At 35.2% G+C, this 12,587-nt stretch overlaps 2 protein-coding genes across 2 annotated transcripts in view; both read left to right on the top strand.

Annotated features, from left to right (window-relative positions):
• LOC117335526 (guanylate cyclase 32E-like) overlaps positions 1-12,587 on the top strand; it is a 119,444-nt gene that overhangs the window by 29,404 nt on the left and 77,453 nt on the right. The window lies entirely within an intron of this gene.
• On the top strand, positions 5,474-6,328 carry LOC117314939. Its single transcript, XM_033869075.1, has one exon. The coding sequence runs from the start codon at positions 5,474-5,476 to the stop codon at positions 6,326-6,328; it is 855 nt and encodes a 284-aa protein (XP_033724966.1).

The following is a 12,587-nucleotide window of genomic DNA, read 5'->3' as shown; positions in this document are numbered from 1 at the left end:
AGGGTTAATAGATATTGTATAACGTTTATAATTTACCGTTTACGGTTTATAGATATTGTATAACGTCTATGTATTTACCGTATACGGTTTATAGATATTGTATAACGTTTATAATTTACCGTATACGGTTTATACATATTGTATAACGTTTATAATTTACCGTGTAAGGTTTATATATATTGTATAACGTTTATAATTTACCGTGTACGGTTTATAGATATTGCATAACGTTTATAATTTACCGTGTACGGTTTATAGATATTGCATAACGTTTATAATTTACCGTGTACGGTTTATAGAAATTGCATAACGTTTATAATTTACCGTGTACGGATTATATATATTGCATAACGTTTATAATTTACCGTGTACGGTTTATAGATATTGCATAACGTTTATAATTTACCGTGAACGGTTTATAGATATTGCATAACGTTTATAATTTACCGTATACGATAAATAGATATTGCATAACGTTTATAATTTACCGTGTACGGTTTATAGATATTGCATAACGTTTATAATTTACCGTGTACGGTTTATAGAAATTGCATAACGTTTATAATTTACCGTGTACGGATTATATATATTGCATAACGTTTATAATTTACCGTGTACGGTTTATAGATATTGCATAACGTTTATAATTTACCGTGAACGGTTTATAGATATTGCATAACGTTTATAATTTACCGTGTACGGTTTATAGAAATTGCATAACGTTTATAATTTACCGTGTACGGATTATATATATTGCATAACGTTTATGATTTACCGTGTACGGTTTATAGATATTGTATAACGTTTATAATTTACCGTGAACGGTCTATATATATTGTATAACATTTATGATTTACCGTATACGGTTTATAGATATTGCATAACGTTTATAATTTACCGTATACGGTTTATAGATATTGTATAACGTCTATGTATTATCGTATACGGTTTATAGATATTGTATAACGTTTATAATTTACCGTGTACGGTTTATATATATTGTATAACGTTTATAATTTACCGTTTACGGTTTATAGATATGTAGAATGTTTATAGTTTACCGTATACGGTTTATATATGTTGTATAACGTTTATAATTTACCTTGTACGGTTGATAGAAATTGTATAACGTTTATAATTTACCGTATACGGTTGATAGACATTGCATAACGTTTATAAGTTACCTTGTACGGTTTATAGAAATTGTATAACATTTATAATTTACCGTATACGGTTTATAGATATTGTATAACGGTTATAATTTACCGTATACGGTTTATAGATGTTATATAACGTTTATAATTTACCGTATACGGTTTATAGATATTATATAACGTTTAAAATTTACCGTATACGGTTTCTAGATATTGTATAACGTTGATAATTTACCGTATACGGTTTATAGATATTGCATAACGTTTATAATTTACCGTGTACGGTTTATAGATATTGTATTACGTTTATAATTTACCGTGTACGGATTATATATATTGCATAGCGTTTATAATTTACCGTGTACGGTTTATAGATATTGTATTACGTTTATAATTTACCGTGAACGGTCTATATATATTGTATAACATTTATAATTTACCGTATACGGTTTATAGATGTTGCATAACGTTTATAATTTACCGTATACGGTTTATAGATATTGTATAACGTCTATGTATTATCGTATACGGTTTATAGATATTGTATAGCGTTTATAATTTACCGTGTACGGTTTATATATATTGTATAACGTTTATAATTTACCGTTTACGGTTTATAGATATGTAGAATGTTTATAGTTTACCGTATACGGTTTATATATGTTGTATAACGTTTATAATTTACCTTGTACGGTTTATAGAAATTGTATAACGTTTATAATTTACCGTATACGGTTTATAGATATTGCATAACGTTTATAATTTACCTTGTACGGTTTATAGAAATTGTATAACATTTATAATTTACCGTATACGGTTTATAGATATTGTATAACGGTTATAATTTACCGTATACGGTTTATAGATGTTATATAACGTTTATAATTTACCGTATACGGTTTATAGATATTATATAACGTTTATAATTTACCGTATACGGTTTATAGATATTGTATAACGTTTATAATTTACCGTATACGGTTTATAGATATTGCATAACGTTTATAATTTACCGTGTACGGTTTATAGATATTGCATAACGTTTATAATTTACCGTGTACGGATTATATCTATTGTATAACGTTTATAATTTACCGTATAGGGTTAATAGATATTGTATAACGTTTATAATTTACCGTTTACGGTTTATAGATATTGTATAACGTCTATGTATTTACCGTATACGGTTTATAGATATTGTATAACGTTTATAATTTACCGTATACGGTTTATACATATTGTATAACGTTTATAATTTACCGTGTAAGGTTTATATATATTGTATAACGTTTATAATTTACCGTGAACGGTTTATAGATATTGCATAACGTTTATAATTTACCGTGTACGGTTTATAGATATTGTATAACGTTTATAATTTACCGTATACGGTTGATAGATATTGCATAACGTTTATAATTTACCGTGTACGGTTTATAGATATTGTATAACGTTTATAATTTACCGTATACGGTTTATAGATATTGTATAACGTTTATAATTTACCGTATAGGGTTAATAGATATTGTATAACGTTTATAATTTACCGTTTACGGTTTATAGATATTGTATAACGTCTATGTATTTACCGTATACGGTTTATAGATATTGTATAACGTTTATAATTTACCGTATACGGTTTATACATATTGTATAACGTTTATAATTTACCGTGTAAGGTTTATATATATTGTATAACGTTTATAATTTACCGTGAACGGTTTATAGATATTGCATAACGTTTATAATTTACCGTGTACGGTTTATAGATATTGTATAACGTTTATAATTTACCGTATACGGTTTATAGATATTGTATAACGTTTATAATTTACCGTGTACGGATTATATATATTGTGTAACGTTTATAATTTACCGTGAACGGTTTATATATATTGTGTAATGTTTATAATTTACCGTGAACGGTTTATATATATTGTGTAACGTTTATAATTTACCGTATACGGTTTATAGATATTGTGTTATGTTTCGTTCGCATTACAAGTCTCTGTCGAATACTTTTTAATTATCTCCCCTTTCTTACTGAGATGACAACTTTCCCTCTCATCACCACACTAGTAGAGTGCTGACTCCATAACCTGTAGTCTGTAGGACACACGAGCATAAGAGTCTGCAGAAATTAATGAAAAGTTCACTAAAAGAAAACTCGAAGTTGAACACATTAGTTTTCTGTCATTTAATGTGTACCTAATCATGTTTGGCTTTATTTAAAAGCACCCGCCATTTCGACAGTTATATCTGTCTAGTTATGTGCCGCGTTTTGATTTCCTTTGAGTACAATAATGGGATAGATGATGGACTGTCGCTGTTGTTATTGAGAGAAAGAATTCCGACGAGTAAACAAAACTGTAAACCTACATTAGGAGGAAGTTTCTGTGTGAAGATGGCCTACCGTTCTTCCATATATCGTATGGCACACGTGTGATTTCATTATTATGACGTCATACGTATATCACGTTATTGTCTCTACTGGAGCAAAGATAACGCCCGCGTTGGAAATTATAATGTAACAGGTTTCATGCAGAGACAAATTTAAATTATCGTTGACTTTTAGCGAATATTTGTTTTGTGATGAAATTTCATTTAGAAAAATGACTTGACCTGGATTTGACCTAGATTTGCATGACAGATGTCGGCTGAAGACGCCTTCCTTCCGGAATACTTAGTCTAAAACCCCGTATACTTATTCAAAGGAATTACGGTGCCGTTTTGATTTCGGTATTCTCTGTTGTTGCTACACTTGACCTTTTGCTTAAAACGAAATCGATCTTACTGTATTTCATGATATATTCAATTATTGATCTTGTGTAATGAAGTCCATATTACAACGACACTCATCACACGACCTATGTATTCACGGTAATCCGATATATGCTCCCTGTAATACACACGCCACTGCCTCTTTACATTTAGATAACATTTGTCTATACAATGCTTACGGCTCTATCTACAATGATAACCATGCTGTCGGCATAGTTAAATAGACATTACTAATCATATTTAGCGAGTAAAGAATCTGTATCTCACTGCGTGTCGTAAAAAGCGACTAACTGTGGGGCCCCTGTTGGGTGGAGGTGGTTTCTCCTTTCTCTCCTATTCAGAAGACATTGGAGAGCTCAAGAATAAGACCAGCTGCATTCCTCTACATGTTGATCGTAGACGGCGACTAAAAGTGGTCCTTCTGAAGAATCAGGGGAGTTTCTTCTGTGCCTTCTAATTAGGAGACAATGAAGAGATTGAAAAGATCAAAATAGATCTTGTGCCCCAGTGCAATACTTGGGATCTTAAATATTTCCTTTTTATTCCTAACTGCTTTGTCTTGAGGGGGCCGCGATGACCGAGTGGTTAAGGTGTACCGACACTTTAACACTAGCCCTCCACCACTGGACCTACGTGGGGCAGTTGTCAGGTACTGACCGTAGGCCGGTGGTTATTCTCCGGGTACTTCGCCTTTCCTCCACCTCCAAAACCTGGCACGTCCTTAAATGGCCCTGGCTGTTAATAGGACGTTAAATAAAAACAAACCAAACAAACCGCTTTGTCTTTCTGTGCTGTTTTCTTAGTGTGTCCCCTCGACAGCCCTCCTCACGTGACCATGGCTGTTGTAAGGACGTTAAGCCACTAGAACAAACTAATCATAATAAATCATCATTTTTTTGTAATGAAGTTTCCCATATAAAGGCTGCATACCACTATCAACTGATGTTACAGACTATCCGCCTCATATATAAGTATAAAGTAGACAATAAAGACACACTCGGAATAATAATATAAAAATACGTCTTAATCTTTGTTTAAGTAAATTTCCTATTGCTGATTAATTACTTTTTTGCCAGCTGTAATAAAACTCACAGCAACGTCCGTCCTATTTAATAGCCCTCTTGTGTTATAACCATCACATTGTGGTTCAACCGAACTGTGATGTAATAATGGAAAGAAAATCATTTGATGATAAATCTTAGCAGTATATCAACTCTTCTATTATTTCCCATTTCAGTTATAAACCTGTTTTCTCACTTCAAAGCCATGCAACTCTTTTCGTATCCGTTTATTTTTGGTTTTATCTCTGGTTCATATCAATATATATACGCTTATACATCGTGGCAAACAGACAGGGACGTAGATTTTTTTCCTCGAGAGTTAGAGATCATTTGAAAAAAAAACACCCTAACATAATCAAAAGTATGGAAACAATCTGGATTGGAAGAGTGGAGTTTGTGGTGAGGGGATGGGAGAAGTCTCCATGCTAATCTATATGTTTGCCCTTGATTACGCGTTTGAGTTATGGTTTTGTTATCATGTCGGTATTCTTTGTTGTTTTTATGGGTCCCCGGGGAGATGTGTGGATATGTGGATCCTTGTGGTTGTGTGTGGGTCCCCAGGGAGATAGGGTGGATGTGTGGATCCTTGTGGCTGTGTGTGGGTCCCCGGGGAGATGTGTGGATGTGTGGATCCTTGTGTGTGTGTGTGGGTCCCCGGGGAGATGGGTGGATGTGTGGATCCTTGTGTGTGTGTGTGGGTCCCCGGGAAGATGGGTGGATCCTTGTGTGTGTGTGTGGGTCCCCGAAGAGATGGGTGAATGTGTGGATCCTTGTGGGTGTGTGTGGGTCCCCGAAGAGATGGGTGAATGTGTGGATCCTTGTGGGTGTGTGTGGGTCCCCGGGGAGATGGGTGGATGTGAGGATGATTGTGGGTGTGTGTGGGTCCCCGGGGAGATGGGTGGATGTGTGGATCCTTGTATGTGTGTGTGGGTCCCCAGGGAGATGGGTGGATGTGTGGAACCTTGTGGGTGTGTGTGGGTCCCCAGGGAGATGGGTGGATGTGTGGATCCTTGTGGGTGTGTGTGGGTCCCCGGAGGATGGGTGGATGCGTGGATCCTTGTGGGTGTGTGTGGGTCCCCGGGGAGATGGGTGGATGTGTGGATCCTTGTGGGTGTGTGTGGGTCCCCGGAGGATGGGTGGATGCGTGGATCCTTGTGGGTATGTGTGGGTCCCCGGGGAGATGTGTGGATCCTTGTGGGTGTGTGTGGGTCCCCAGGGAGATGGGTGGATGTGTGGATCCTTGTGGGTGTGTGTGGGTCCCCGGGGAGATGGGTGGATGTGTGGATCCTTGTGGGTGTGTGTGGGTCCCCAGGGAGATGGGTGGATGTGTAGATCCTTATGTGTGTGTGTGTGGGTCTCCGGGGAGATGGGTGGATGTGTGGATCCTTGTGGGTGTGTGTGGGTCCCCGGGGAGATGGGTGGATGTGTGGATCCTTGTGGGTGTGTGTGGGTCCCCAGGGAGATGGGTGGATGTGTGGATCCTTGTGGGTGTGTGTGGGTCCCCAGGGAGATGGGTGGATGTGTAGATCCTTATGTGTGTGTGGGTCTCCGGGGAGATGGGTGGATGTGTAGATCCTTGTGTGTGTGTGGGTCCCCGGGGAGATGGGTGGATGTGTAGATCCTTATGTGTGTGTGGGTCTCCGGGGAGATGGGTGGATGTGTAGATCCTTGTGTGTGTGTGGGTCCCCGGGGAGATGGATGTGAGGATCCGTGTGGATGTGTGGATCAATGTGGATGTGTGTGGGTCCCTATCCACACGTGTAATAGAACGCTAACTTATCTTACTTTCGCGATGACATTTTATGATAACCTTGACTCAGCTCAACAGTGCCATTTATTATACTCTGGTTACAATGATTCTTACACAAAATAAGGATTTTGATACCCATCCTCCTATTTATGACATTTAATATACCGAGAACCTGTTGTCAAATAAACCTACCATGGGGTCTACTAAATGAAGAAAAATCTGCTTGCGTATTTACGATAATGGAAAGGATATAGAAACCGTAACAATCTGCGAGTAACCCAAGTAACATACGGGTAATATCTTACAGTTCAATTCATCTAATGGATTCTATGACAAATTACACCGAACGAAATACATATATATAGTCATAATATGTTCAAATGTCTGTTTTATTTTCGTGTATATATGTATATATTTGGGATGGAGCATTCCATTTTATTTTGCTTCAAGCAATATATATTTTAGGTGGAGTGTTCCATTTTATTTTACTACAAACATTATATATTTGGGATGGTGCATTCCATTTTATTTTGCTTCAAGCAATACATAATTTAGGTGGAGCGTTCCATTTTATTTTACTTAAAACAATGTTTATATGGGGTGGAGGGTTTCATTTTATTTTACTTCAAACAACAGATATTTGAGGTTGAGCGTTCCATTTTATTTTACTTCAAATAATATATATTTGGGATGGAGTGTTCCATTTTATTTTACTTCAAACAATATTTATTTGGGGTGGAGGGTTCAATTTTATTTTATTTCAAACAATATTTATTTGGGGTGAAGGGTTCAATTTTATTTTATTTCAAACAATATTTATTTGGGGTGGAGGGTTCAATTTTATTTTATTTCAAACAATATACATATATGGGTTGGAGGGTTCCATTGTGTAATAGTGTGGCTTTTTCTTGTCAGTTATATATTTTAGAGAAACACTTGTTAATTAAGAATATCAAACAAGCTATAAACTATTGTGTACATTTTTTTTTATTTGGAAGCGAATTGTTTTCATCAACAAAGGATGCTTTGAACCAAGAAAGCTTTCGCCTCGAGTTAAAATTGTCACTCCTTTTGGTACAGCCAAGACAGAACCCGTAATTGATTTACTTTGTACATTTTATAAAGAAATAACTCACCGATGATTGAGGTTGTATCTATTATGTCCTCGGTAGATTGCTTAAAGGCCATATGGTGAAAACATTTCATACAAGATGACAATTTATTTAAAAACATCATGCCCTTTTAAAATGTATCAAGAATAAGAATAGCACGAATGCATAAGAATAGCATTGACATACCATCATACAAAGACAGAATGAAACATTATAAACATAATGAATGTAAACATATTATAAGAAAGGCCCTCATGAAATGAATAAATGAAAAACGACCTTTTAAAGAAATCCTAAGGTGGGAATTCGGCAGAACTACGCCACACTACGAACACCAAATATACATTCGTAAGTTGCTACACAATACTAATTACATTGAAGCAATTTTTACATATATACTATTCAATAATGCCTTTACACTATAGCGAATATGGCAGTGTTAGGCTATTACTATTACCATCACAATATATCCGTTTTAGCGTGCAATCATAATGCAAGTAAAATATAGACTCGCGAATGTTTGGTAAACAAAAGATATAGCACTCATATTTTTAGTCTATATAATTCGTCTCTCAGTAAGTATGCTATTGTTGGTTTCAGCGTTTTGCTGCGCGCATTGTTTCGTTTATTTTATGTTTTTCTAATATAGATTGCCGTAACGTTATTTATTACCTACGCTACAGCCTTCACTGAAAGACCATTTAGTGTTTATGAACCATAAACGTCCAATCCATCAATATTTTCTTGTATTGTTTCTATCCTAAATAGCTGTCGGTTGTTCGCTGTCATGTTGTACATTATTGTAGAACATGTAACTGATATCTACAACACGCTAGGTCTGGTCAGTATCAGTAACATATGGCTAGGAGAATTGAAATCCATAATTTTATTGTGTACAATGATTTGTATCTCTTGGCCCATTATGTATGAATGGCACAGTGACGAATTCTGTGTGTCTGTCTGTGTCTTTGTGTGTCTGTGTGTCTGTCTGTGTGTCTGTGTGTCTGTCTGTTTGGTTACTGTCTGTATGTTTGTCTGTCTGCACTGAACAAGCACAGGATTGGGACAACAATTCTTTTTAAAAAATTTGATCCATCAATTGAGCGAATATTTCCGGAAGTGTTCTATGTAACAGTTTGATTTTCATTTTAGTATTCCTCTCTTATTCCCGAGAAAACACAAGATTGAAGAAAAAGCAAGAAGAAAAATGATATATATATAAAATTGTTGATTATCCCTCCCTATATTTTGTACGTAACAGCGAAAATGTTAATATGTAGCTATTCCAATCTGATTCATTAAAACCCTAAGCTAAGTTATATAATGCCCTGGTTTCCATGAGTGGCGAAGGCACACAGATGCTGTTTGTTACAATGACGCCCGCGTAAGGATATGCCAACTGCCTATTTTAATATCATTCATTAACGATGAATGGTTCTACTCTGGAACAATCCAAGCCCAGTCTGTAAGAACTTGTTAAAAATGGTAAACACTTGTTAAAGACTCCTATTTAGAAAATTTTCCGTGGTTGAACAATGGTTTGGTAATCAATGCTCGAAGGATTTTGTAAAAAATGATATTGATAAAAATAAGGTAGGTTACTATGGAAACATAATCATTTATATTAACGGTTGAAATTGAGGTTGGTTTGTGTTGAGTTATTCAAAACGATAACGTTCCTGTAGTCCTGGTGAATATGTGTATTAATTAGGCCGAATATTTTGATATTACTCAACTCAAATATTTGAATTGACCTTGAGTTCTGATTTCGTCGTTGTATGCTTAGGACGAGATGAAATTCCGAGAATGGCGCGAAAAATGTGACGTCACAATACGACAATTGACGTTGCGTATTGATTTGAGAAAAAGAATCCCATTTAAAACCAGTAAAATTGTACATAAAACATGTTTTGAATTAGAAAATCATTTTCAAAAATTAATTATAAGCGTTAATGTCAATTATTTTTTAGTTTCATCGGGGTATGAAACAAATTTTGTTTGCAAACTTCTGTAAGAATCCGCGCGGATTCATACAGTTTGCAAACAAAATTTGTTTCATACCCCAATGAAACTAAAAAAAAATTGACATCAATGCTTAAATGTTAGCTTAATTCATCAATTAATTGCTGGCTACTATAATTATTTGGTTTGTCTAATCACCAAGGTCATGTAAGGCTGGGGTTCGTAGGTCAGAAGGTCACTCACGGACTACGTTAATTATAATTTCACTGCCATATCGCTATTTTGGTACAGTAAATAAAAACTGCACCGTAACCTTGTGGGGATAATAATGGTCAATGAAAAGTAGTTAAGAAGATAATTATTGTCTGAAGGGGACATTTAAAGTACAATGACAGACTTAACAGGATGTCTTTGGAGTTTCCCTTGAAACCGAAGAAGTGCGAGACGCACGTACATTGTGGGATTCGGGACTCTTTTCTAACATCACTATTGCATGTTTATAAACAGCGAAAGGGAGTCTAATGGCGATGTCATCTACATCACTCGTGATTATGTCAAGACACAATGGCTGCTTTAAGAAAATATGCTGTTGCAATATATCAAAGCAATGTATTCATAAAAAAGACCACTCAGAATTTCATCCCGTGAACAATTCCAGACTTGCAGACCTATTGCTTAGGGAGAAGCCGTACATACCGACGTATATAATCACTATCAACAGGGTTCAGATAACAAAGAAAGAAAAATGATGCAGGTTCCATGTATGTATATATAATACAAAACTCAAATTGTATCACTGTAAGCTGTACCAAATATTGGCATTTTAAAATAAAATAAAAATGAATAGTTGAAATCGTTTTTTCAGAATTTGATTTGAACCCGAAAGTGAAAGAAAATCTATGAATAGCGGAAATGAGTTGGGCAGCTGGTAAATGCGAATAAATTGAGGTATTAGAGACACTTTGCTGAGTTTGTAGAAAGCCATAAAATCGATTAAGCGTGTTAATGACGTAATGTACCCATTGTCGCTATTGTGTTAAAATACATCATCGAGTAGCCTTGTCGATGTTGTGCCTCGGGAAAAGTTGTAAAGCAGGAAACATGCACAGTGTTAGCAACACTGTATACAATGAAAAATGAATCGATGAGATGAATATTTCGGTATTTTTCGTTTATAAAGTAAAACTTGTAGATATTTTGTGTATCGATTAAATAGTTAAAAAATATCAATTCAAAACGACAACTGTTGCGTTTCGTTAACGTTTTTACAATCAAAGTTACAAGTCGTCCATCAGATGATGTGGATCTCAATGTATATATATAGATTTCTGGCTGGGCGATTGGGTGCCGTAGATCATGAGTTCGAATCATGGTCAGGGCAAGAGTTATAAAGTTGTCTTCCTTGAAGTTCCTTCGTCATTTGTGTTACTATAATAGATATCTAAGTATCCGCACAAGAGCACATATGCACTATGTGTTGTTGATCCGAAGCTAAAGATTTGAATTTCCTGTCGTAAACCTCACTTGTGTAGAAAAAACGCAGAAATTGTTGATAATGAAATAGCAACTAGCACCAAAATGAAAAAAAGGTGATCTGCAATGCATGTAATCAAATGATTTATCATATTTCATAGAAATGTTTCTTTAAAGTTGAATGTGATATCAAATCTATGTTTTGCAGTCAATCTGATCTCCCTAAAAAAAGGGCCCTAAAAGTGTTCACAGCATTCACCGACAATTTCTTCGTAAAAGACTTATTTCAAAATCCCATGATCCTAAATTCATGACATATACCACCTTATAACTACGCTAGCCCTCACTTCTGCAATCATAGCTACACCGTGGACTACGAAGTAGCTGTATGATTATAAAGGCTGGGGCGTTTGCTTTATATGAAGTATGAAGTTCCGCGTTAATTCAACACCAATCTGTGTTGGGATGGCGTGTATAGCAGCTTAGTGCCAAGATAAGAATACTTTACGAAGGAAATGTATGACATTTTAAGATATATCAACACGGCTACATTTTCAGTCCAATTAACTGAACATGTGAAATTTCTCCAGACAAATCACTTGTTATCACAAAGTTGATTGCCCAACGTCCTCATATGACCCTGGATGTTACAAGGACGGTGAACTTAAATTATCTTTTGTTCCAATTTTGAAAATGATTAACTATAAACACGGTTATTTTAAGTTTTGCCTATTATTGAATTCTAACACAGTAAACAATAAATTGATAGTTAATGCACGGAAAGCGTTTAAATCTATTACAGTACTGTTAAATGTATAGGATTGTAATACTTGAGAGTTGAAAGATGTTAAATTTTAGAATAGCTATGCATTTCTTGTTTTCCGCCAATGAGTGTGCATTAATCCCCTAAGTAAAGACAATATATTATGCATAAGGATATTTTATAGATAGAAATGACGACTGCATTGTTATTCTAAGATTTCAATAGATATTGGTCGACTGGAGGACACTCCGAACAAATCTGAGTACTTTTAGGCTTTCGGTCCATATATCGATGGATCAATTTACTATCCTACCTAATCTTTATAGATTAAAATTATTGAACCAAAAATATAACCCAGTTTTAATTTGATAGATTTATTTGCAACAAGGGTAGTCTATCTATGGCGCAACGATTTTAACGTGGCTAAATAGAGTATAGAGACATCGCTTCAAACTACTCTTTTGCCAGTACCCAGTAACAAATATATTGCACTCTGATTAATATTATATCAAGTCTGTATTTCCAAAAAAT

Source organism: Pecten maximus, chromosome 1, assembly GCF_902652985.1.
Source record: "Pecten maximus chromosome 1, xPecMax1.1, whole genome shotgun sequence".
NCBI classification, from domain to species: domain Eukaryota; kingdom Metazoa; phylum Mollusca; class Bivalvia; order Pectinida; family Pectinidae; genus Pecten; species Pecten maximus.
The sequence above is the reverse complement of the archived record's forward strand: the minus strand, read 5'-3'. Positions and strand labels throughout refer to the sequence as shown.